The sequence below is a fragment of the Centroberyx affinis genome, unplaced genomic scaffold (genome assembly GCF_046629955.1).
Source record: "Centroberyx affinis isolate AG114_WGS23_722 - 3 ecotype Tasmania unplaced genomic scaffold, CSIRO-AGI_Caff_v1 ptg001895l_1, whole genome shotgun sequence".
Classification (NCBI taxonomy): Eukaryota; Metazoa; Chordata; class Actinopteri; order Beryciformes; family Berycidae; genus Centroberyx; species Centroberyx affinis.
This window is the reverse complement of record NW_027280262.1, coordinates 124,906-148,005: the sequence shown is the minus strand read 5'-3', so window position 1 is coordinate 148,005 and position 23,100 is coordinate 124,906. Positions and strand designations below refer to the sequence as shown.

Sequence of the window (23,100 nt, the reverse complement as noted above, 5' to 3'; positions counted from 1 at the left end):
AAATTAACTATAAACAGAACTGAAACAAGACTGCAAGACGAGACTGCGGACACGTGGAAAAAGAGGTAAGCTAAATGATTTTTGTATAAACGGTGGGTGTCATTGCGGCTCGCAATTCTAACTGACAGAAAATGATAAGGTTATGTTGAAATTAATGATAGCTAACGCTAGCTAGCTATTAACCCCTCGTAGCAAAACGTTAGCCTAATGTTAGCATAGCGAATAACAAGTTCACTAGGAACTTCGTGTCCTTCTTGTTCCACATTATAGGCAGTTCTTTCTGCTTATTACAGGAATGTTATAGGCCTATATGTGATTTCATAAGGGTGCACACATCACACAAATACACCAAAGTACAACATATAGTATAACCGGCCTGTTGTTTATCCTTCAGTTCAAGTTAACTCTGAAAGATGAGACGCACAATGTTTTACTGCCTGTATGTGGCATATGGCCCACATGCTCAAGGCCATGCGTCTGTCATGATGTTTGTGATTGACAGCTATGCATGTATCATACAGTCACAGAGAAAAGTCAAGCTGGCCTCCTCAAGCTCAGATGACTGTGGGTGGCAGCACCCCACGAAGATGAACAGCGGCAGTAGCGGTGACAGTGGCCAGACGAGGAATGATGGCCAGGAGGCCAACATTAACCTCCGAGCCCAAATGCTACAGCTTCTCTCCACCAGGCTTAGCAACTACTCCATCAAGGTAGGTAGACCAAAATGTAGAGCTAGCAACATGTACAAGCCATGTAAAGCTGTCATGTACTAAAGTATTAATATTATATTGTAAATAAGAGCTGGGCCTCTTGTGATCATAGGAGAAATTAACTGAGCGTGGGAGAGCTGCAGTTTGCGGTCCTACAGCAGTTCTACCTTTAAGCAAGACAATTAAACCTTTCACAAACCTTCAAGGCACATGGCAGACCCAGCGCTCCTCTGAAATGTGTATGGTGTCTGAGGGATAGTCTGTGAAGGATTAGTGGTATAGCAGAACACATAGCTAACACATCCTTCTCACATCTAACACATTCTTCTCAAATTGCTTTGATGTGTTTTCAAGGTTCTCCAGAACCAACTAGACCTCATGCACAAGAGCTCCTTTTACCTGGAAATACAGCACCATGATTTGCCCCCGCCTGCAGACCGACAGCAGGTCCAGCAGCCTCTGCGTATGTCCAACGAGACATTGTTGGCTCTGATTGACCACCAGAGGCTGAACCGTATGCTGAAGTTTGCCAGCGACCATGTGAAGCTCCGGATCGCCCTGCTGGATGAGCTCTACATACAGATTATCAAGGACTGTGAGGAGCTGGGGGCCCTCGTCAACCAACGCGAGCCGGGTCTGGCGGACGGCAACACCCGGCGCGCCATGCAGGACAAGCTCCTGCAAGTTCATGAGGCCCTGAATGAGTTCGACGACAGGCTGAAACCCGGCCCGCTGTATATGAAGCACAAGCTCATCCCCCACACTGGTAACATCCCGCCGCCAGAGATCAGCCTGTCACTGGCCATCAAGAAGCCAGTGATGTTTGACAGGTTCAAGTCGTACACAACCTCCAGCAGCGCGGAGCTGCACTGGGCGATCGCCAGTCAGGAGCCTCAGGGCGAAGCCACGGAGTTCGAGATCCACTTCAAGATCCTCCGCCCAACCACTGCTGACCAGGGCGAGTTTGGGACAGTGACCTGCAGCTCCTACAGCACACAGATCGCCAACTTGACCCCCGGCAGGTCCTACCAGTTCTCTGTCAAGAGAGTAGATGACTACAACTTGGTCTATGCGATGTGGATCGAGACCATGATCCTGGACACCAAGGCTGTTTCCACAGGCTCCAAACATGGACGCAGGAAGAAGAGGATGCTTCCCTGGTAGAATGCATGGAGAGTGCAGAGAATGCAAAGCCTATATCGACAAAGAGAAATATATTTGACTTTATATTTTATTGCAAATAAAAGAGCTTTCAGGATTTCTTGCAGTTCTTGTCATTAATCAGACATTCACAAAGAGCTGTTTACTGCTAAGAATGTGTTGGCAGGCTTTGACACAATCAGCACGCATTTGTATACTGGTTTCAACTGCAAGAGGAACAACGCCACATCTGGAAGGGAACTTTTGTCTTCTCATTTTCAGTGCCAGCAGAAGACCTTTTAAAAAGACAGTATGTTGTCAGTATGTTGTCAGTAGGTTTATTACATTCTAGCTTGTTGATCTGCTCATACCACTTCTGCTCCTCATGTTGGGCGAAGGCATATTCAAAATCTCAAAAATTTCGGGGAGTACCACCCGTCAGTGAGTCATATTTATGGTTCTAAAAAAGGCTTTTACAGAATGCATATTTATTCATTTTTCTTTGTATTTGCCAGCTCAGCGGCCCATAAAAATACATGCTTGCAAAGTCTGTTATCAGACATTTTACACAACATCTGCCAGTTGTTGAAAATACATAGCCTCTGGCAGTGCCATGTAGTTTTCCAGCCCATATCTCCTTGCAGCATTTGGGGTGTATGTCCTTACTCTCAGATAGTAGCGACATGCACGATTAAAAACAGCATTGAGCCGTTTTTTTTAACCCCACACCGCTGCCCCATATGTTAGGGATAGGGAGAACCATATTTAAACAACTTTGTGTAACACTGAAAAGGTAAAAATATGAAGAAAAGATTTTGAGAGTTTGAAGAACAGATGGATTCCTGAAATGGACAACTTTCCCAAAACTACATACTTTATTACTACTTTATTATTTATTTTATATTTTTGTATCTTATACTCTATAGTGTTTATTTTTTCTTATAGTTTTATCCTTAATTAGGCATCTATAGGCTTGCTCCAAACAACATTTCATTGTACAATAAAGGTATGACAATAAAGGTATCTATCTATCTATCTATCTATCTACTTCACCTCTACCTATGTAGTTGTATTTATTTATTTATTTTATTGTTATTTGATATCTGCATATGTAAAATTGTTATTTATGTATGTTTGAATTATATGGAATTGAACTTAATGTAATGTACAGTTTATTATTACCTAGAACCAGGGGTTTACGGTTAAGGCTATGGCTATGGATAATTCATATAAACACATTTTGCTTCTTTAATGCTGCCTAAGGTCTCTGCTTCGTATTACAGAAAAGCTACTAAAACAGTCCAGTCCAGTCCTCGTATGAAACTACATAGTCAACAACACAACTGGTAGTCCCTTGTGGGATATGCATGTTAAGTCACTTCTTCCATGTAATATGCAACAATTGGCTCTTGGCAATTGGAGGAATTAGCAGAGAATCCACCACATCGCTCTCTCCTACTGCATCCATTCCCTCAATACAGTCTGGTGTGCTTCCACATCTACTGTTAAAGTCCCCCATGATACAGAAAGGACCGAGCCCCTGGGATCTATACATATGGAGGCTCGCATAAAAATCAGAAACATCACCTTGAGTAGTGGAGTTAGCAGAGGGAAGATAGCACACTGTAACCACGAAAACCTGATTGGAGTGGAGTTGTGACTTTGTTATCAGATTAACCCAAACAGCACCCTCCATAGAGTTTTCCAGGATATCACAATCAAGGCAGAACTGTTCACTGATGAATAGTTTGGGGCCCGATAGTGGAGTTTTGGCCAAACCATATGTAAAAAAAAAATGAATTTTCCAATGCAGTGAATGCAGTGAATAGTGGAACTTCTCCAATGGCTAAATCCGTTGATTCAGTTTGATTTTTTTGTTCCCTTTTCCTTGACAGATAGAGTGGCACCACTGGATGGTCTCTATAGATACAGGTGCTTGTGGTACTGCATCTAAGTGCTTAGGCTCATTCATCAAGCCACTTTACGCTTTACTAGTACAAACTTTGTTTACAGAATCAGAGAACGGGTGGGAGAGAAAATCAGTGAAATATCAACATTTATATGCTGAAATAATATACATTTGCATAGGGAACCCACTGACACACAAGGCAGGAGGAGCTCCGTAATGTCTACCTTCAGCTTTGAGGTCTATTGAACAACATGGACATTTGTGTGCGATGTGCCTCAGTACAGTTAAGTCATGATTACATCAGAACGTGGACGACATCCAAGAGGGTTTGACAACAACTTCATTAACGTTAGTGAATGTCACAATAGGCAACTTTACAGGATGTACGTGAATTGATGTTGCAACCACGCAGGACCGATGATGTTGCATGTTGCTGAGATTTTGCCCAAGTTCCCCTTAGTAGGAAAGACTTGCAGCGCTGCAGGATATTAGCAGTGTTGCTTACAGCAGTGGTTCTCAACGTGGGGTCCGGGGACCACCAGGGGTCCTTGAGGGGGTTCCAGGGGGTCCGCAGCAAATTGATGAATTGAACTTCAGCATTATTTCATTTACAAGAAGTCAACACATTAGAGAATGTAGAATGACTGTTTTGATCATAGTTTCTCTGTTATATCTCTACCTATAATACAGATAGTCATGGAATTCTGGACAAAATCATGTCTGACAATAAAAATATCCTCAGATTTGGGTTTGAGAGACAAAATCTCATCAAGTGGGGGTCCGTGGCTCTAATGTGGACTAAATTAGGGGTCCTTGGTGTGAAAAAGGTTGAGAATCACTGGCTTACAGCATAGTGTGCTGACTCAAAAGGTTTATGCACAAAATATCACCCATTAATGCAAAAGGTATGAAATTGCTGCCTCTGCCTGAAGTCCAACCAGGTGACACCTATGGGCAAAGGGAACACTGGACTCTCCTGCAGCCCCGCAGTAAATCCTTATTGTGTTAGATTTTCCTGTTTATAGCACAATCCTGATCTGATTTGCAAGCCAGAGGAAGCCTTGCTATAATGACTCATTAATCCTAACAAGCCTGGAAACGGCACATTGGCCACAATGACACAGCAGGCCGAGGGTTCAAGAACGTCATTAACTGAACTCTTGCCCTGATCAGCTCCAGGCACGACATCCCACCTTCCAGTCTTGTTTCATTTTTCATTTAGTAGTATTACGAAGGACAGGATGCCGAGCTCCGCTATTGTTTGAGTTCAGAGGAAACCTGTTCAGAGGTTACAGGAGATGATGTCAGGTATTTTTTCGGGAAAGATGCGTTTTGACAAGAAATCAGGCATTAACTTCCACTTTCCATCACCATAGGCTCCCGGTCCTGGCTAGGTGTGTGGAATTTCCAGGATCAGGAAGATATAGGATTTGGCCATAACCGATTACTTTCTCTCCCTCACACAGTCCGTAAAGTTTCAATGTTTTAAACGGGCTGTTACAAAATGCCATTCAAAAAAGGCTCTTCTCGAATCTACTTGCAAGTAAATTAGCTTTCAACTTAGTTCAGCTCAGGCCACGCTGATAAATTTGCATGTTTGTGGTCAGCCCACCCTTTCCTGAAAGCTTTTCTTTGACATTCTTTGAACTTGTTACCAGATTTCACCAAATTGTTTGGAGAGACCTGGACTTCAAAAGATGGCAGAATGCTGCTGCGGTTGACAAAGAAATATCCTACAACTGTCGGGCCGTGGAATCAATTCCCGCGAGCCTCGACTCAGGAAATGGGGGGGGGGGGGGGAAGTGCAATAAATTGTAAATGAACGCTAGAACACTGGACAAGCGCTACATAAATTGTTTAGAGAGACTGGCACAAATACCAGCGGCAGCGTCCAGAGGAATTCTGGCAGCGGCCTGTGAAGTTAGCAGAGGAGAGAGAAATATCAACAGAAGAATCCAGCTTTCCTCTCGGCTTCATTTTTGGACATTTCATCCAGATTTTAGATCATTTTGTATCCCCTCCCCCTCCCCCGGCTTTCTACATAGGCCTACATTTTACAAATACAGCCTAAGATCTGATAATAGCATGAGGAGGAGCATATCTTATCGTATGTTGAACAGTCACAACGGTATAGTTGATTCTTGCAGCTGCACTTTGCTCTCATCAGTGAAGCGTAAATTATTTCTATCGAGAGTAGAACGTCACGCTCAGTCATAGCGCTCCTTCCTCTTTAACAGTTGGTCAACACACACTTATCTCAGTGTTTGAGAAAAAAAAAAAAAAAAGACAAGCTGTTATTTACAACACGTCAGAAATCATTTGTGATTCCTAACCGTTGCGTTTATTTCTGGTTGAGCTCTCATCTCCCAACATAATGCCAGAGTGTCTCGTCTTAGATTATGGAATATGAACAGGTAAAATCCTTTTTTTTTTTTTTTTTTTTTATGGCCCAGCAGCATTTATTACATTTTGACCTTACATTTGTCACTTCAAATACTGAGTACACTTCTGCTGCCCTGGTAGTTGAGATTTGTGTGTTTTTCAAGCTTTCCATAGTCAATATGTACATGAGTTTGAATCCCAGCTCTTGTTAAGGATGGATAAATGGAGGATAAGTTCTCTCACTAATTCAAAACACTACTAGGAGGATGGAATGCTGCTCTCCTCCAGATAACAAGACCAGAGATAAGTCCTCAGAACACTGAGCCTCTACTATATAATCCACGGATATAACAAAGCCATTGCAAAATATATCATATTCTTTACAGTGCAAATATAGTGCAATACATCACAAATCATTATACAAAAAAAAGTGCCTGGCAATGCATAACCGCAATATGTTGCATTTTACTTTCCCCAAAAGGGGGCTGCACTGTATAGGTAGTTAAAGACATGATATCAGCGTTGAAGCTTACAATGACAATAATAATCAGCGAGAATACAGAAAGTGCAAAATATTAACATCAGTTTGTGGTACAATACCATGGACATCAGCTGGGAAGGGCAATATGGCACTTGCTTTGTTTTGTTTTCATAATTACAGCAGAGATCAAACAGACATCCCAATAAATGCATTTGGAACACTCCTTCTCAGTTTGATGACCTTCATCAAATAATAATATTGTCAGTCATCAGTCATTGCTCCACTTTGCCCCCACAATATTAGTCTATTTATAAAAGTTTTGGCGCAAGTGCCATTAGGTGCAGGGACTGTCAGTTGAGCTGGTGGAAGTTGGCCGGACTCGTCGGTGACTCCGCATCTCCCTCGGTCGGCTTGCGGTACCGGATAGCGCCCGTCCAGCCGGCCACAGACAACCGGGCCCGTTTACTGAAATGATGAAACCTCATGAGGAAATCATCATTCCCGACCAAATATATCAGCGGGTTAATGGCGCTGTTCAGACAAGCCAGGCCACGGCTGATCTGGTGGGCGATGTAGATGTCGTCGAAGCTGGCGTGGCAAGTCCCGTCCTGCTTCAGAATCCTCGTGTTTAAGTTGAGATTGCGAAACACGTGGTAGGGGATGAAGCAGACGGAGAACAGCAGCACCAGGATGACGACCAGCTTCAGGCACCGCTGCTTCAGCAGGGGGTTGACGTTGGCTTTTGTGGCGAGGACCACTATAACGTGTCCGTAACACACCAAAATGATAAGCAAGGGTATGGCGAACCCGGTGATGGTCCAGCCGATGCTGTACGGCAGGTAACTTCTGATGAACTCGTCCGAAGTGGTGTCGAAACAGGCGTGCGATGAATTCGGATGAGACTTGTCATAGAACATATCGGGCAGGATCTGAACGAGCACCAGGAGCCACACCAGCGCGCTTAAAGCCACGGAGTGTCCGCTGGTGATCTTGCCCATCACCCGCATGGGGTGCACGATGCCCAGGTACCTGTAGATGCTGATGCAGGTGAGGAAGCCGATGCTGCCGTACAGGTTGAGGTTGAAGCAGAAGCGGGTCACCTTGCAGAAGGTCTGCCCGAAGACCCACTTGCTGCTCTGCGCGTAATAGGCCACCAGGAACGGCAGGGTGAACAGGTACAGCAGGTCCGCCACCCCGAGGTTCAGCATGAAGATGTTGATGTTGCCGATCTTCGTCCAGCCCGTCCACACGCTCCGCAAGCCCCAGAAGTTGGATAAGGTGCCGACGACGAACACGACGACGAACACGGCGGGGAGGAAGGCGTGCGTAAAGGGCAGGTTGATCCTCTCGCAGGCGGACAGGTTGGCCGCGCGTCCGGAATGCTCAGACATCTCCCCGGTTGTTTCCACTCCCGTTTTTTATCCAGGCTGAGCTCTTTTTTTTGACGACGGGGAAAATATCAGCCACCGGCCCGGACTTTATCAAACATTATTTCCTCCACACACACACACACACACACCGAGACAGTGCCCGTGTCTGTGCCTGACGAAAAACAAGCCGCGCATCTGTACGTGCCCGAATGTGAAAGCAGGAAAAAACGTCCGCCCACTTCCTAACCTGATTTTAGTGTGATGCACATGCAAACGTGTTCATATATGCTTGGAAATAGGGCAAAAAAAAAAAAAACCAACAAAAAAAACTAACAAAGCACAACTAAAAATGTATGGCTGAAAAATAGTTTAGCGTGCACAGAATTCATGCCCGACACTGAATACACACATGCAGACCGCTGTACAAATAGTTTTTTTTTTTTAATTGAATTAAAGCTATTTGTGTAATTTTGTTACAAAGTCAGACTCATTACTGTCAGATAATGGAATAAAGATGACTTCCTTGGGGCCTGTACCGATTATCAGCCTTTGCATCAGTTGTACTGTATACACACACACACACACACACGCACACACACACACACACACACACACACACACACACACACCTCCTTGTCAAACACAGATTGTGTAATAGCTCACTACAACAAGGTGGAATATACAATACCATATAAAATGTAGTTAGCCAATGCCATTATATGGTATGGGCCTATTCAAATCTGACATGTGCAACTTAAAAACATTGTTATCGCTATAATAAAGTCCATTTAATTGAAAAACAGTTAAGCAGTGTTTCCTTGGCTAAACAAACAACATATCTCCTCTTATGAATAATGTTTTTGAAACACTGGGCCTACTTTCTGCGCCGCCACATGACTGTGCGCGCAACGTTTGGTCATTTTTTTTTATCATCCACGTTCCACGCTGACGGGTCCTGCCCATCCGTCTCGTACCCGGACCCCCACCTCACAGCCAGGGCAGGGCCCTCCAGGCCGCGGCGGCCGGGGCCTGGAGGAGACAGTTGGAGGCGCTGCAGGAGCAGGACTCGATCACCATGACCTGCTGCTGGGCGAGCCTGCCTTGGGGACAGAGGAAAGCCACCGGCACCGTCCGGGTCCGGTAGGGGCTGCAGCAGCGGCCCTCCGGACAGGCCAGGCCGCAGAACCTGGGGCGGTAGGCCCGGGTGCTCCAGCAGCCCTGGTGTTCGAGACGAATGGAGAGCGATGAGCTGTAGCTGCTCTCGCACGCCCCCGACCCCTGAAATGCACAGCGGAGGACAGCCATGGAGTCAGTCGGGGTGGTAAAGTTGGTGGTTTCTGATGGTTCTGTAGATTTATGGCGGTGTAGCCTGATGTCCTCTATAGCAGTGATTCTCAACCTTTTTCATATCAAGGACCCCTAATTTTGTCCACATTTGGGCCACGGACCCCTGTTTGATAAGATTTTGTCTCTCAAACCCAAATCTGAGAATATTTTTATCATTAGATATGACTATGTGCAGAATTCCATGAGTATCTGTATTGTAGGTAGAGAGATAACAGTGAAACTATGATCAAAACAGTCATTCTTCTACATTCTCTAATTGTGTTAACTTCTTGTAAATTAAATAATGGTGAAGTTTAACAATTCATCAATTTGCTGGGGACCCCCTGGAACCCCCTCAAGGACCCCTGGTGGTCCCCGGACCCCACGTTGAGAACCACTGCTCTATAGTCACCATGTGTGTGGCATCATTCTTTTGACTTCTGAATTGGGCACAAAGGATTGTAACATCAAATCCTGTGTATTGGTAAAAGCCAAAGTAAGTAGGCCTACAAATTTGATCTTCCAGTTTTATCATTACAAAGCAGCGCAAAGATCAAGCAAAAAATAACCCAAAAAAAGCCTAAAAAAAAAGGAATCTATTTGGAAGTGTGGGAGATTTTGACTCACCTGAAGGCCCGAGAAGGCCTGCATGAATGTTTAATTAGTATGATATCCAGTACAGGGATGTTGATGATTATAGCAAACAAGCATATGATGTCAGTGTTTATAATGAGAATATGTTGTGTACATATTTCTAGATCAAACCTTTTAATAAAAAACCTTTAAAGTCATGTAGACACCATTATTTTTATCAGTATTTGAGGTCACGATTACACCATTATTTATGGAAAAAGCAGAAGTAGCAATTAAAAATAATGGTGTATTAAGGTGAAGGAAAGTTAGGGGAATTATGGAAGGAGGTACCTGTTATTAAGCTCCACAAAAGGTGGAGCGTATTAAAGAATATAAAAGGATGAACAACAGAAACCAAATCAGTTGCACCATGGTCCAACTCGGAGTACTTGTATCTGTGTTGATTTTTCAGTAAGCTTTTATCATATTGAACTCTACTGCACTTGTTTGAATTATTGGATGACAGTATTTGAGAATTGTGGCTGAGGACCTGAGGACATCTGGCCCAACTGAAGGTTTTTCTCCCACAGAAGCCAATTCTAAACCTGAAACCTAGTCCATATAAGCAGGCTTGGAAGGTTTGGTGACAAATGATAAGTGCAGGGTCTTTGCGTTGATTTAGTGAATTGATGCCCTTGATTATAACATTGAATTATGAACTTTGAAATGTGTAAAGTGCTAGATTGCACATCCTGCCACATAAAGATACCATTGACTATAAAACACTTCTTTGTCCTACTTTCACTATTTGATCAAGGTCAACTCTTGCAGTCTGTCATCACTACAAGTACCTTAAAGGCAAACTCCACCCATAGACGCTGTTACATTGTTATATATCATCAATCATAGTTAATTATTAAGTTATTTTGTTATCTTTTCCCAGAATGCCTTTCAGAAGGAAAATGGCGGCTCTAGAAAGAAGCCCTTTCTCTTTGATTCTAAAACCTGATGTTCTGCTATCAAACTCCATAGCAGCTGCTGGAAATATCTCAAGGTGACGTCACATTGTTCTATGTTTGGCCACTTCATGGCACACCGCCAATAGGTGTCTTTTTTAACAGTGTTGATTTTTCCTTTAAAAGCATCTGTCCACTGACCGGTTGCAGCCTGCGGGGCACCAGGGGCGGAGCCTGGCACGGCCTGACCTGGCACAGTCTGGTCTGGGTCTGCGGGCGGCAAGCCCAGTTCTTGTTTGAGCTGCGGGTGGAGACACCTGGGCCACAGCTGCGGGAACAGGGGCTCCAGTCCGTGGTCCGCTCGATGCAGTTGGAGATCAGGCCGGCGGACTGGCCCGACAGCCCGCCCCCATAGTCCTGGCGCGCCCTCTCCATTCTCTCCCCTGGAAAGGAACAGCAATGGGGAAAATATTTGCCGTACGCATCCAGCTGAAAGTTGTGTGTGTTTGGACTGGACGGCTTCGATCAAAGGTTACGTATCAGAAAGTTCAGAACCTATATGCTCAGGCTGAAATGTTGTAAACTGCTGCTGAGGTGAGGTCACTGTGGTTAGAATAGCGCGGCGTTTTGTTTGATCCTGACGCCCCTTCTGTTTTGAAAAGTCCACCTGTGTCTTCACGACCCCAAAACGACCCTAAACCACTCTGTTATTTGACTGTGGGGCTGCTGTGCTGGCTTTGATTTAACAGCAGCTTCATGCGCCTCACAGGAAATAGCTGAAAATCATCCAAATTCTCCTGCGTTTTGCTCAAGTAGTTTTATCCTGCCAAACATGCAATAAATCTCTCCACAGTGTTCAAAATAGTCCTGTTAACTCTCCCTTTTGACTCCATCGTTACTGATTGACTCACTGATAGAAAATCATTACAAGCTAATCATTTTTGAACCTTTATGTATCCAAAGTCGACCGAGCTCCATGCTCTTCTCCAGCAACACCCACATTCACACTGAGAGCTGCCCAGTGCGACCACAGTCTTCTCCACTGGAGCAGCTGGGGTTCAGTGCCTTGCTCAAGGGCACTTTGACTGTAGTTGTTGAGGGAGGGGGCAATGTTACTCATTCATTTCAGAAAACTACGTTCCTATACCATGGAGACAGGTGTGTAGGAGAGGACTTGGCAATGATTCGGTTCTGAGACCTTTGTCAGGCAAAAAAAAGGCGGGCAGTTTTTTGCCTGACTAAGGTCTCAGAACCGAAACGTTGCTATTTTTCAATAAAATGTTTTAGTTGCAAGTAAAGATGGTGTGCGGGAGTCTCTTTGCATGTACTAATTCACTTTCTAGCAACCTTCCAGCTACAAGCCCACCTCTTTAAAGCTGCAATAAGCGATTTTTCTGACCGCTAGAGGGCGATAGAAACCGCAACACATTTGTAAATAAAGCACAGCAAAGCCGCTGCGCTACGGAGGCCTACGAAGGACAAAAGAAGGATAAATGCTAACAGCTAAGCTAAATGCACCTGCTGAGAAGTCTCGCCGGTTAACAGTCTCACTTTGCCAGATCTTTCTCTCGCTGAAAGGTTACATGTCCCATATGACAAGTGAAGAGGCAGATAGCAAGTTTACTAGTTTAACAAGTTTAGCCTACTTGCTCGCTTCACGGATTCCGCCATTACGAGATTTTTTTCAGGAATGGGAGGGGGAGAGCGCTTCTTTCAAACGAGGGAGGGAGGAGACAAGCTAGTTTTAAAAAAATGAAAAGCCACTGTACGGACTGGACTGAAGATCACTTATTGCAGGTTTAACCTCTAGGCTACCACCGCCCTGTTCATCGCAGTAACTCATGTACTGAAATGGTATGTGTCGTGTATTCATGTATTCCTCTATGCATGGCATTTTAGCCATTACCTGCTGAGGGATCTGGGTAGATGCTGTTGTCCAGGCCGTCACAGACCCACTCCTTACAGCAGCGCCCCGGCAGGCGCGCCAGCTGAGGGTTGGGACAGTTGGCGGCGGGCATCTGGAGGTCATCGGTGCACAGGGGCACGCAGGTCACCCCGCCGCCCAGACAGTGGCACAGCTGGGCACAGGAAGGCTGAAATGTCTGGCCCTCCTCCAGCCTCACGCCGTTCCACTCGCAACCCAGGTCGTTCTGACCTGCTCACAGGAAAGGGAGCGAGAGCGAGTAGAAAAGGTTTCTGCTGTGAAGTGGCGAGTACTACCGGTGTGCCGAGTCCAGGACGAGGCATGTGCAGACAGATACGGCATGTGAGGCATGTGTGGACAGATAACCAGTGAGCAACACTAAATCTATTCCACGCAACTGCTACTATAAACAGTAGCTCTTTTCTTTGGTACAGTGTTCTCAGGAATTGTATGAGTCAATGAGTCAATGAGTAATATGTCAAATTACTGAAAACTTTTTAAATGCATTTAAAACTACATAGGTGTCTGTACACACCAAGATTGGCCTTTTATTAAATCAAGCCAGGCAGTGTCGTCCACCTCTGATATGATGGATATGACAGTTTGATTAATTACATATTTATTGTACAGTTGATCAATACTATACTGGTTGTCTCCTACACAAATATCAGTTCTTTGCAGCTTCGATCCAGAATGAGCTATACCGGTATAATCAGCCTTCAAAAAACCCGAAACCCCGTTCTGTACCCACCAACGCACTCTCCGGGACCTCCGGGGTAGCTGGCGCTGTAGTCACACCGCAGGCCTCTCTGGGTGTCGCAGGGCAGCCGCTCGGTGCAGGCCTCGCCCTCCTGCCTGGCGCACACCTGGCAGCACCGGCAGCCGTCCAGGAGCAGAGGCACGCCGGCGGGGCAGCGCGGCGCGGCGGGCGGGCAGCGGCAGGGCCCGGCGCACAGCTGGCACCACGCCTAGCTCACAGACAGGCAGGAGGAACGGCAGAAGCACAGGTAAAAAAAAATATATATATACATAACACGCACTGCCGTCAAGTTAAGTGGGAGTAACGAGTAACGGCTGCTCTTGTTGATGTAAATGAGCAGCTTTTTGTGTATTTGTACGTTTTTGGGGAAATTAAAACGGTCTGTGCTCCTTTAAAAAAAAAAAAAAAACCCAAAAAACATGGAGTTTCACTTCATGTTGTTGAAACAGAAACAGTGCTGAAACTGTTGAAACTCTTTCTGACTAGCTCTCCCTCCCCTCTAGGCTCTGACCCCCCCCCACCCGTGGGACCTAAACCTTTCACCTACAATTTCATGTCAGACAGTCCAGTGAAAATAGCTCAATTCCTATCCATGTTTTTGTAGCATATTGTAATTGTTTTCAAACAAAAACAAAATTGACATTATTTCTTATCATTAAATATTGCACTAATTTGAATATAGCCACTTAATTTAGAGCTGTTTGAATACATTTGCAGGAAGTTGGCTCCTCCTGCCATGCTCTGTGGGAGTTCATATTGGTATTGCAATGCCTGCTGGGACTGCCCACGCTTTTAAAGCCAGCACTTTAATTGCCTCGTTTTCGAGGGAGCGTCAGAGGGCTGAACAGCCACTCGCCCTCGCTTCATCTGGCTCACTTGGTAACGTCCAGGCCGAGTGTTTAGGGGCCAAATCGGGATGTGGGGTGACCTTAGTGGTGACCTCATTGTGCACCAGTTAGGTGCACATAAAAATTCCACCAAATAAAAACATCACAGATTTTTTTAACAGTCCCGCCCCTCCCATCAAATAAACCTGCCTTTCTCTCCCTAACTGATATCCTAGTGGTTTACACTTATGAATGATCCCTCCTTGTGTTATGTCCCGCCCTAATATCCTGTTTCAATTGAAAATACATCACATCAAAGATACTATAAAACCACTACTGTACTCTGATTCTTCAGCTTATGATTCTCTGAAGCCATTGTGGGAGTGTGATCTGGGGGTAACATTTAGTCCTGCAGATTGGTTCAAGATTTGCACTGGGATCTTCCCGAAATGTACTTCACTTTCTATACATGAACAAAATTTAAAATTTTTCCATAGGACTTATTTTACGCCTATTCGCATAAATGTTCCCCAACAGCTCAAACCTCTGCTATAAATGTAAAACACACAAAGGTACGTTTATCCATCTGTTTTGGTCTTGTGACCGCATCCAGACATTTTGGAAAGAGGTCCATTCTGTGACCCAGGAGGTTACCGGTAAACGGTTTACGCTGACTTCTTCTTTTTAGCTGTTGAACCATACTCCGGACAATCTTTTTGATATAGACACCAAATCTCTGTTAATAATTCTTTTATTTTTGGCTAAAAAGTGTATCTTGCTGTGTTGGTCCGCACCACAGGTCCCTACAGTCGGCATGTGGATATCACAGATATCGGCCCTTCTCCCTCTGGAGAAATTTACTCATGATCTTAACCATAAATCGGGCAAATTCTGGAGGCTCTGGGGACCCTTGCATTCTTTCCTACAGAGACTTTGACCTACTTGTTTGTCCCTGGATGGCTGATTGCTCCATCTGTATGTGCTATTAACTTGTTTCTTGTCGTATTCCTGTACAATTTATGTACAGTATATTTATAATTTTTTTAATTATTATTATTATTATTTATTTTTTTTACTTGTTTTTCCTTTCAATTTAACTTTTACATATTGCAGCGTCTGATGTTGGTTTGGGGTGGGATTTTTCTGTTTTGTACGTTTTTCTGTTGTTGTTTATGTTGAGAGGTGTGTATGTGTTTGTTAAATTTAAAAATCAATAATAAAATAAAAATTAAAAAAAAGATACTATAAAACCTCCTTGCTCTCAAAATGCCTTTTCATTGTGACTGAAGTATTGTACTTCACTACAGTTAAAATCACATCCATGACAGAGAACACATTTTGGCGTCTCTATATGCATTGCATCGGAAATTGGCCAATAGTTAATTTAATTTGTGTCAAACCTACTCAAACTGGAGGAAACATTAAGTTAACTAACTATAACATTAAATACTCAAATTTATCCAACATAGTTAACATCCATACAGCTACAGTATTATAGGTTTGTTAGCCTAGTTGTTGCTAGGTCACTAGCCTTGCTAGCTAGTTAGGTAGATAATTACAATAGAAATATCAAGTTAGTAACATGAGTAACGGATGGGCATTTTTTTAGTAATAACATGAATTATAGAATTTTATATTTAAAATGCTTAACATAGTGTATAAAAGCATGCAGTAGGCCTATCACATATTGAACTGTCTGTCGTCTCGTCCTTTTTACATTGCATAGGAAAGATCATATCTGTTTTTTAACAGTAACTCAGTAATTTACTACATTTTTTACTTTTACTTAAGTGGGTTTTTACACCAGTAATTTTTCCTCTACTAAAGGAAAATTGCAGCAATGTACCAGTATCTCTACCTCAGTAAGGTGTTTTGGTGCTCTTTCCTTCCCTCACTGCTGCACTGGAACCTTGCTGTCTGAGCTGTCTGCTGTACACATGCTTGGGTTACTGGAGGGGATTTGTTTTTACAGTATGACCTCAATTAACTTGCATGACGCTTTGCTAAAATGCTCCAAAATCTTGAGAGGAGCAGACAGGAAGAGGGTGCATTCTAAAACCACATTGAGTTTCAACAAGGTGAAGGTGTTCTTAAACAGGAAAGTGGTTTCACACAAAACACTTGATCTAGACAAAGGGTATAGACTACAGTGCACATGCTACAAGACGGAAATCACGTGCCAATGCCTGAGATTGACTGCAAGCAAACTGCTGTATGTCCAATGGGAAATTGGAAATGTACTTTTCCTTCTTGTATCTAGTTTAGTTTCTGTCTCTGGACATTTTCCCCTTGCAAGTGATACCGTACAATTTTGTATTGTACGGTATATATATATATATATATATATATGGATATGCAGCTCTACCAACAGCTTCATAAATAACTTAATAAAGTTAGTAAATGTTAATAACATTTTAAATGAGTAAATATGTAAGCATGCCTGTGATGAATGCTACAGTAGTTAGCTCTAAACCTTGTGTCCTTGACCTTAATTTGCTGGTTGCCTTGTAACAACAGGCATGATGAGAGAAGATGAGAACGACTTGAGGTTTCAGTAGAAGAAAGTGTCATACGGAAGAGAGGAAGAGAAAATGTATTCTACATCCTGAACACATGATTTATGCACAGATTATTAGAGACCATGTTTCACTAAAAAAAACATACTGTACAGTAGTGTATGTTGTTAAGGGATCATCTGAGAAAAAATAGTTTGTAGAGTACAAATAGTGCAACTAAAATAAAAAATACAAGTATTAGATTAACACATATGTAGTGTTTTGATCAGTGTTTGTTTTGACCAGCACTGTATTTCGATAGTAACGTGATGGCAGCTGTGAAAGTGACCGCAGTTGTACAATACTTTAGACTGCAGTTGTTTATTCAAGAGCGCAGTGAGCTTCCTCCTTCAAACACAATGGAGTTTTCCATTCTGAATGTTGATCAGGCCGCAGCACTTCAAGCCTGTTGTTTCTTCGACAAGGACAAGAAGAACGAGACGAAACCAAAGCAAAAACACATGATCTTGGACTAGTTTTAGTGTGATAATCAGGTCCCAGAAAAAAAAACCATGTAAAGCCATGGTGAAGGACTTTCACCCCCTACTTTCTGGCTGTAGCTAATGTTATGATCATCATCGCACTGGCATATCACTTGATGGCATGTCAAATTTTCTCTGAGGTCCAAAGGGGGGCTGCAGGTGAAATAAAATGATCTCCTGATGGCTGTTCCCAAATCATCTTGTTTTGTGATCACATCTATTCTAGACCCATGCTTTTTCCATTCATCCCAACTCATAAGGCAGCGTTAATTCAACCTCATGGCCTTTGCTTTGTAACACCAGACTCAAAGTCTTGTGCCTCAGGTACTTAGTCTGCTGCAGTAGTCATAATTTACCTTGTTATGAAAGGCAGCAGGAACAGCCCAACCCCAGAATCCTTGTGATAAGTACAGAAAGCAGCCATTCACATTTCAGCCATATCACATGTCACAGAACATCCAGCTCCCAGCTCGGACCACAGCTTCCCACTTTACTATGAGAACAGAGAACTTGGATTCTGCCACAACCACACTGACCTTTTCTATGATACTGCGTTGAAGGCTATATTACTGATAGAGAATTGATTTAATGACCAAATTTGTGGATAATGATATAGCCTACGATTTTACATCCTAATATGATATAAGCACATTGGCTGGTGATCAAATCAGAAAAAATTACAATTGGAAACGTATAAGTTAGGTCTCACCTGAGTGACGATGCACAATAGCAAGGAGCCAACCAGCATGGTTTCTCTTCGGTCCATCTTTGCCAGCTCTTTGCGCTCTTTCTCTTTTTCAGTCCGTCTTCCCTCTTCTCCTCCTCTGCTGCTCTCCTCAGCAGAGCGAAGATGTATTATTAAAGCTGCCCCTGTCCATCCATTTATATAGTCTAGGGTCTGATGTCACAGGCGGTGGATTGCAATGTAAATAGTTACTGGACAGGAATCAAAAATAGTCCTTATTCCACATTCCTGCAACTAACCTTTTCCTCTACCACCATCTGCCCCTGGATGGGGCTTTTCCTGCAACTGTTTTCTTAGACTGAAATTCCAAACACATTTAATTGTGTTGTGGAAACCTGCTTTAGACAGTGGTTGGAGATCTTGTAGGCTACGTCACTTCAGCTGATCCGGACACCAGATTAACCTGTGGGCTCTTTGAAAATGTTGTCACTACTGTCACATTTTAGTGAAATTTAATTTTAGTAGGAAATTGGCTTTAGTGTCTATCCAGGTGAAGCGATAGTTCTCACTTCTCACTGTTAGGCAGACTAGACTGCTGCCGGTTTGGCTGGGAGTCAATGAGAGTGTCTCACATTTAGACTAATAGAGGCTTATTTCATTTAGGCAAAACAAAGCAAAGGTCTTGGTAAGCTGCAGATAGCAATGTGAGATCCAGACATATCTTTTAAGTAAGTAAAAAACAATTTCGTTTAGTAGGTGCTCCCGCTTTGCACATGTGTATTATGGTTATATTGTAATTTTAGACAGCCGTATGCATGTGTGAGATGAATTCCTTGCCCCTACGCGTTTCCGCTTTAGCAGACAAGGGCTTATATAGGCTTAGTATCTTCATTCCTTCTCTGTTACCTTTGCTATCCATTTAGGTTGGATTTTATCTGTTGGAAGTCAGGGGCTGGTCATGCTGTAGACCCACATGCCAAACAGGGGCATGGCATGACATTTGTTACCTTACCACTGTCTAGTGTGTAAGAGAGATTGACCACGACTGGTATACTTGTCTGCACAATTGCAGTCAGTCAGGTCTGTGATGTGGCATGTTGTCGACATAGTGTTGCAGCAGTGGCTGGAGTAATCAGCTTTCCACCGCAAGCCAATAGAGGGTGACGTCTGTGTAAAATAGAACAATCGTTACGCATGGTAACTCTAGGTCTATGATTACAGGCAGAGCCCTCTAACAAGTCACCCTGCTGCTCCATGAGTCACTGAAGTGGATGTAGAGTGGTACGCTCTCCTTTTATCAGGGGAGGATATAGGCCATCAGCTTGAGTGGGCTCATCCTGATTAGCAGAGTATGTGCATGCAAATTTCAGTGCGCTGAGGCGACTAGATGTGGCTAAACTAATAGAGCCCTGTTAGATGGCTCCGCCTGTGCTCATAGAAATTGTTACCATGCGTGTTTATCATTACAAGAGTCACATTCCATTAACATCCTTCAGGAAATTTCAGTGGGGTGATGATATTTGTTTTCACATAGTTCCAAATGGTGGAACTCTGATAGCCTACTGAAAAACAAATTTAATGGTTTTGTGATATGTTCTATTTGTGACCAAGACAAGCACTTTACTTTTCTTGGTGGCTACAATTCAAAAAGAGAGAACTCCTTCTACCTCAAGCATATTGAACTGAAGATTCAATGGTTGTTAGGAACCAAACACACATATACTATAATTGGTGATATACTATACTTGGTGGATATTTTAACATAGCTGTGGATGACTCATTAGACTCATTAGACATTTCTATAGCCAATCCTTGTACCAAAGAGTAACAAAACTGGTTCTCAACAATCCAGAATAGACTTTTGGCAGCAACGTCTAGGTACACCAAGCAGCCAAAATCACAGGTGAAACGTCCTGGCGGTAATTACCTTTAGCCATCATACATGTAAAACTATACATTATTGCTCGTAGCATTATTTTCATTATTTATTCATATCACCTCACCATGATGCTGGGTAGCGGCGTTAGCTGGTTCAGTGCCAGGATCTTTTGCGGGCCGTCGAGACAATTTCGATGGTACACAAGGGGCAAAACTATGAGGAAAATCCTGCAAAGTGTTCCATTTTAGTATTTGCTCCTACTAATGCCGCATTCATGTGCACTTTGGATGTACTTTTGTCCGAGTTGTATCATATACACGATAAACCAGACAGCACTTGGATGTACAATAATGCTGTTCCTGTAGGACATTTCTCCTTGGCAGCCAGTTAACAATAACAATGTGGTCATTGGTACAGTGCCACTTGTCATTGCTATAAAAAGTGGTTATGTTAGAACAATTTTTAATCACATTCATTCAATTATTTAACGCTCTGTGTGCAAATGGATTATCTCTGACTTCAGTGTTCAGCTTCTCTAACCCATGGTGTCCAGTCTCCTGTGCTGCTGGACCATCTCTCCCTGCAGCAAAGTGTTGAATGAGAATTGTTCATTAGTATGTGTGAATGAGGCAACATTCTTATGGTACTACACATCTAGACAAACAAGATTCCATTACCCAACGCAGCACAAAGTAATAAGACTTGTCATAAGACATATCAGCCTATATCAGTTTAGCCTTTCTAACACATCTAAAAAAGAGATCTGAGAGTAGCAGCTAAGCTAGCTGCAGGAAACCACAAATACACACACATACACACCCATTTGCAAAATGTACATTTTTATCTCTCCTTCCTGTATTATATTATTACTCGCTATTATTTCCTTTTGATGAGATGTTGTGTGGATGTTGTGAGCATGAGCAGGGAGGGCTGAGCAGAGGGTGGCAAAGGGACTGCGAGGGAGAGGGCACAGGGAGGAAGTTCATTAAAACTTATCAGCAATTAGGGAAGGAAGCAGGACCGGGCGGACGCTGCAGAGTGCGGCTGGGGAGTGAATAGGGCGGGGAAAGTGTGAAGACAACAATAGTGACATCAAGTGGTTCAGCCTTGCTGCAAGTCAGCTTGCCAGTGGTGGAAAGAGTACTAAAATATCCTACTCAAGTGGAAGTATTGTTACTTTGCTGATATTCTACTTAAGTAGAAGTAAAAGTACTGGTGTAAAAAGTTAAAGTGAAAAGTAGCTCATTTAAAATGGACTCAGAGTAAAAGTTACTGAGTTACTTTGTAGAAAAGCCACCGTTGTTAGATGTTTTCTTTTCCATGTGATTCTAAAAGGAGAGAGGACAAGAGGAGAGAGTTCAAACGAAAAATAAAGTGCACAAACAAAGTAAAGTCAGATTACTCTTGTTTTCTTTGCTGACCGTTCTCTGTAAATGGCTCCACGGTTGGCCAATTTACAATGGTCCAGTTTCTGTTGCTGATGGAGAGACACAAAATCTGTCCTCTGTAATGGGTGGGATTTAAAACGTAGTGAAGTACAACACTTCAGTGAAAACACACTTAAGCAAAATTAAAATGACTGACTTTAAAACATACTCCTGAAAGTACAAGTACACAAACAAGCATTGTGTATGAAGTGTATTCATTGCACATGAGATAATGGAGTGTTTGTATCTATGGGAGCCTGAGGGGGAAACTCCTGACAAAGAGGGACTGGATTATCCACCCTAATGCCTGATGGCCGGTCTCATGTTTGCACATTCAAGTTACCATAACAAGAAATCAATGGAAAAGTTAGGACTGACTTGATAAAAAATAATACCATCAGCTTCCTGTCAAAATACTGTACTGTCTAAGATGCTTGTAGCTCTGAACAAGTTCCACTGTCTGACTTTTAATAATTGGCAGGGTGGATGTGGTGTACCTTTAAAATCAATAGCCATATGCTTTGGTTTTGACACCTTTTAACCTCATCACACCCTGCTGCACTGATTCCTCGACCACAGGCCCATGCTGTGACGGCTCCCCATGCTGACAAATTCGCAGACTGACAATACGCCAATAGTCTCTCCTCCAAGTGACTAATGGGGACGGGACGCCCCCTTGTGGTCAGCCTGTGGAAGATGAGCGCTGCTTGGATAAGACACCAACCCTCTGGGGGCCTGCATGTAAGAGATCCACAATCCATTTTACAATATTGAAATTAAGATTATAAAGTATATGTAGTTTGGCCTAAAGCAACCTGCTCCCATCCCTTTGAGGCCAATACTTTTGCCCAAAAATTCCAAGTATTCAGTGTTAACCCCCGGTATTGTATTCATGTCAGGTTGGAAAAGCCTCTGAAACAGCATGTAGACCATCATGGGACACTAAAACTCTCCATTGAAAGCCATACTGATGAAATTAGTAGCTTTACATTTCTGCAGGCCTATCACCTCAAAACCAGAACATCCTGAACTTTTTTTGAAATTACAATTCCTCTCCTTACTGTAATTGTATAGTCAGTGTGGTCCACCTCTGATATAATGGAGGTTCCTCACTGACCACAGCTACAGAAAACAGTCCGGGAAATCTGATTCTCACGTTTCATTTATTCATTTAATTATTCTATATGTATGTTCTTCTTTTAAAGGCCTAAAGTAGCCCAGAGTTTCTCCAATCATTGAATAGGTGTGGTGGAGAATTTCATTAGTCTGGTTTAGAGTCCCATGATGGTCTAAATGCTGTTTCAGAGGCTTTTCCACCCTGACAAGAATACAATTCTGGGGGAATTGTACCTAAAAAGATACTGAGCATCGGTAACTTCAATACATATATTTTAGTATCCAAACCCATACAGGGAATTAATGCAGTCTCACTCCTGTTTCCCATGTAACAGATATGACATAAGTAATCCTGGTAAAAGATGTTAGCACTCTCGACACCCTTCCAGTTTCTTTGGATTGTCCTGTTTGCAGTTGCATCAGATTGGATTCTACACACAACCCAGCCAGTATCTATAACTGCTGCCTTGCAACATTGAGAGGCCAAATATTCAAGTTCAAGTTCAAGTTCAAGTTCAAGTTCAAGTTTATTGTCACATACATTTAAAAAGTACAATGTACATTCAAATGCAATGAAATGCATCTGCCCTGCCTCTAT

At 43.1% G+C, this 23,100-nt stretch overlaps 3 protein-coding genes across 3 annotated transcripts; 1 reads left to right on the top strand and 2 right to left on the bottom strand.

Moving 5' to 3' along the window:
* Window positions 1-587: 587 nt before the first annotated feature.
* LOC139653200 (fibronectin type III domain-containing protein 11-like) lies at window positions 588-1,874 on the top strand. The gene is made up of 2 exons (XM_071530175.1): window positions 588-710; window positions 1,065-1,874. The coding sequence occupies exons 1-2, from the start codon at window positions 588-590 to the stop codon at window positions 1,872-1,874; spliced, it is 933 nt and encodes a 310-aa protein (XP_071386276.1).
* A 4,223-nt stretch (window positions 1,875-6,097) lies between these two features.
* On the bottom strand, window positions 6,098-8,206 carry LOC139653209 (P2Y purinoceptor 1-like). The gene has a single exon (XM_071530185.1). The coding sequence runs from the start codon at window positions 8,011-8,013 to the stop codon at window positions 6,973-6,975; it is 1,041 nt and encodes a 346-aa protein (XP_071386286.1). The 5' UTR covers window positions 8,014-8,206; the 3' UTR covers window positions 6,098-6,972.
* Window positions 8,207-8,309: 103 nt separating this feature from the next.
* On the bottom strand, window positions 8,310-18,175 carry LOC139653205 (CCN family member 5-like). The gene is made up of 5 exons (XM_071530182.1): window positions 18,105-18,175; window positions 13,523-13,739; window positions 12,754-13,002; window positions 11,049-11,290; window positions 8,310-9,270 (listed from the first exon to the last, which is right to left on the bottom strand). Exons 1-5 carry the CDS (start codon window positions 18,159-18,161, stop codon window positions 8,980-8,982), a joined length of 1,056 nt encoding a protein of 351 aa, XP_071386283.1. The 5' UTR covers window positions 18,162-18,175; the 3' UTR covers window positions 8,310-8,979.
* Window positions 18,176-23,100: the final 4,925 nt, after the last annotated feature.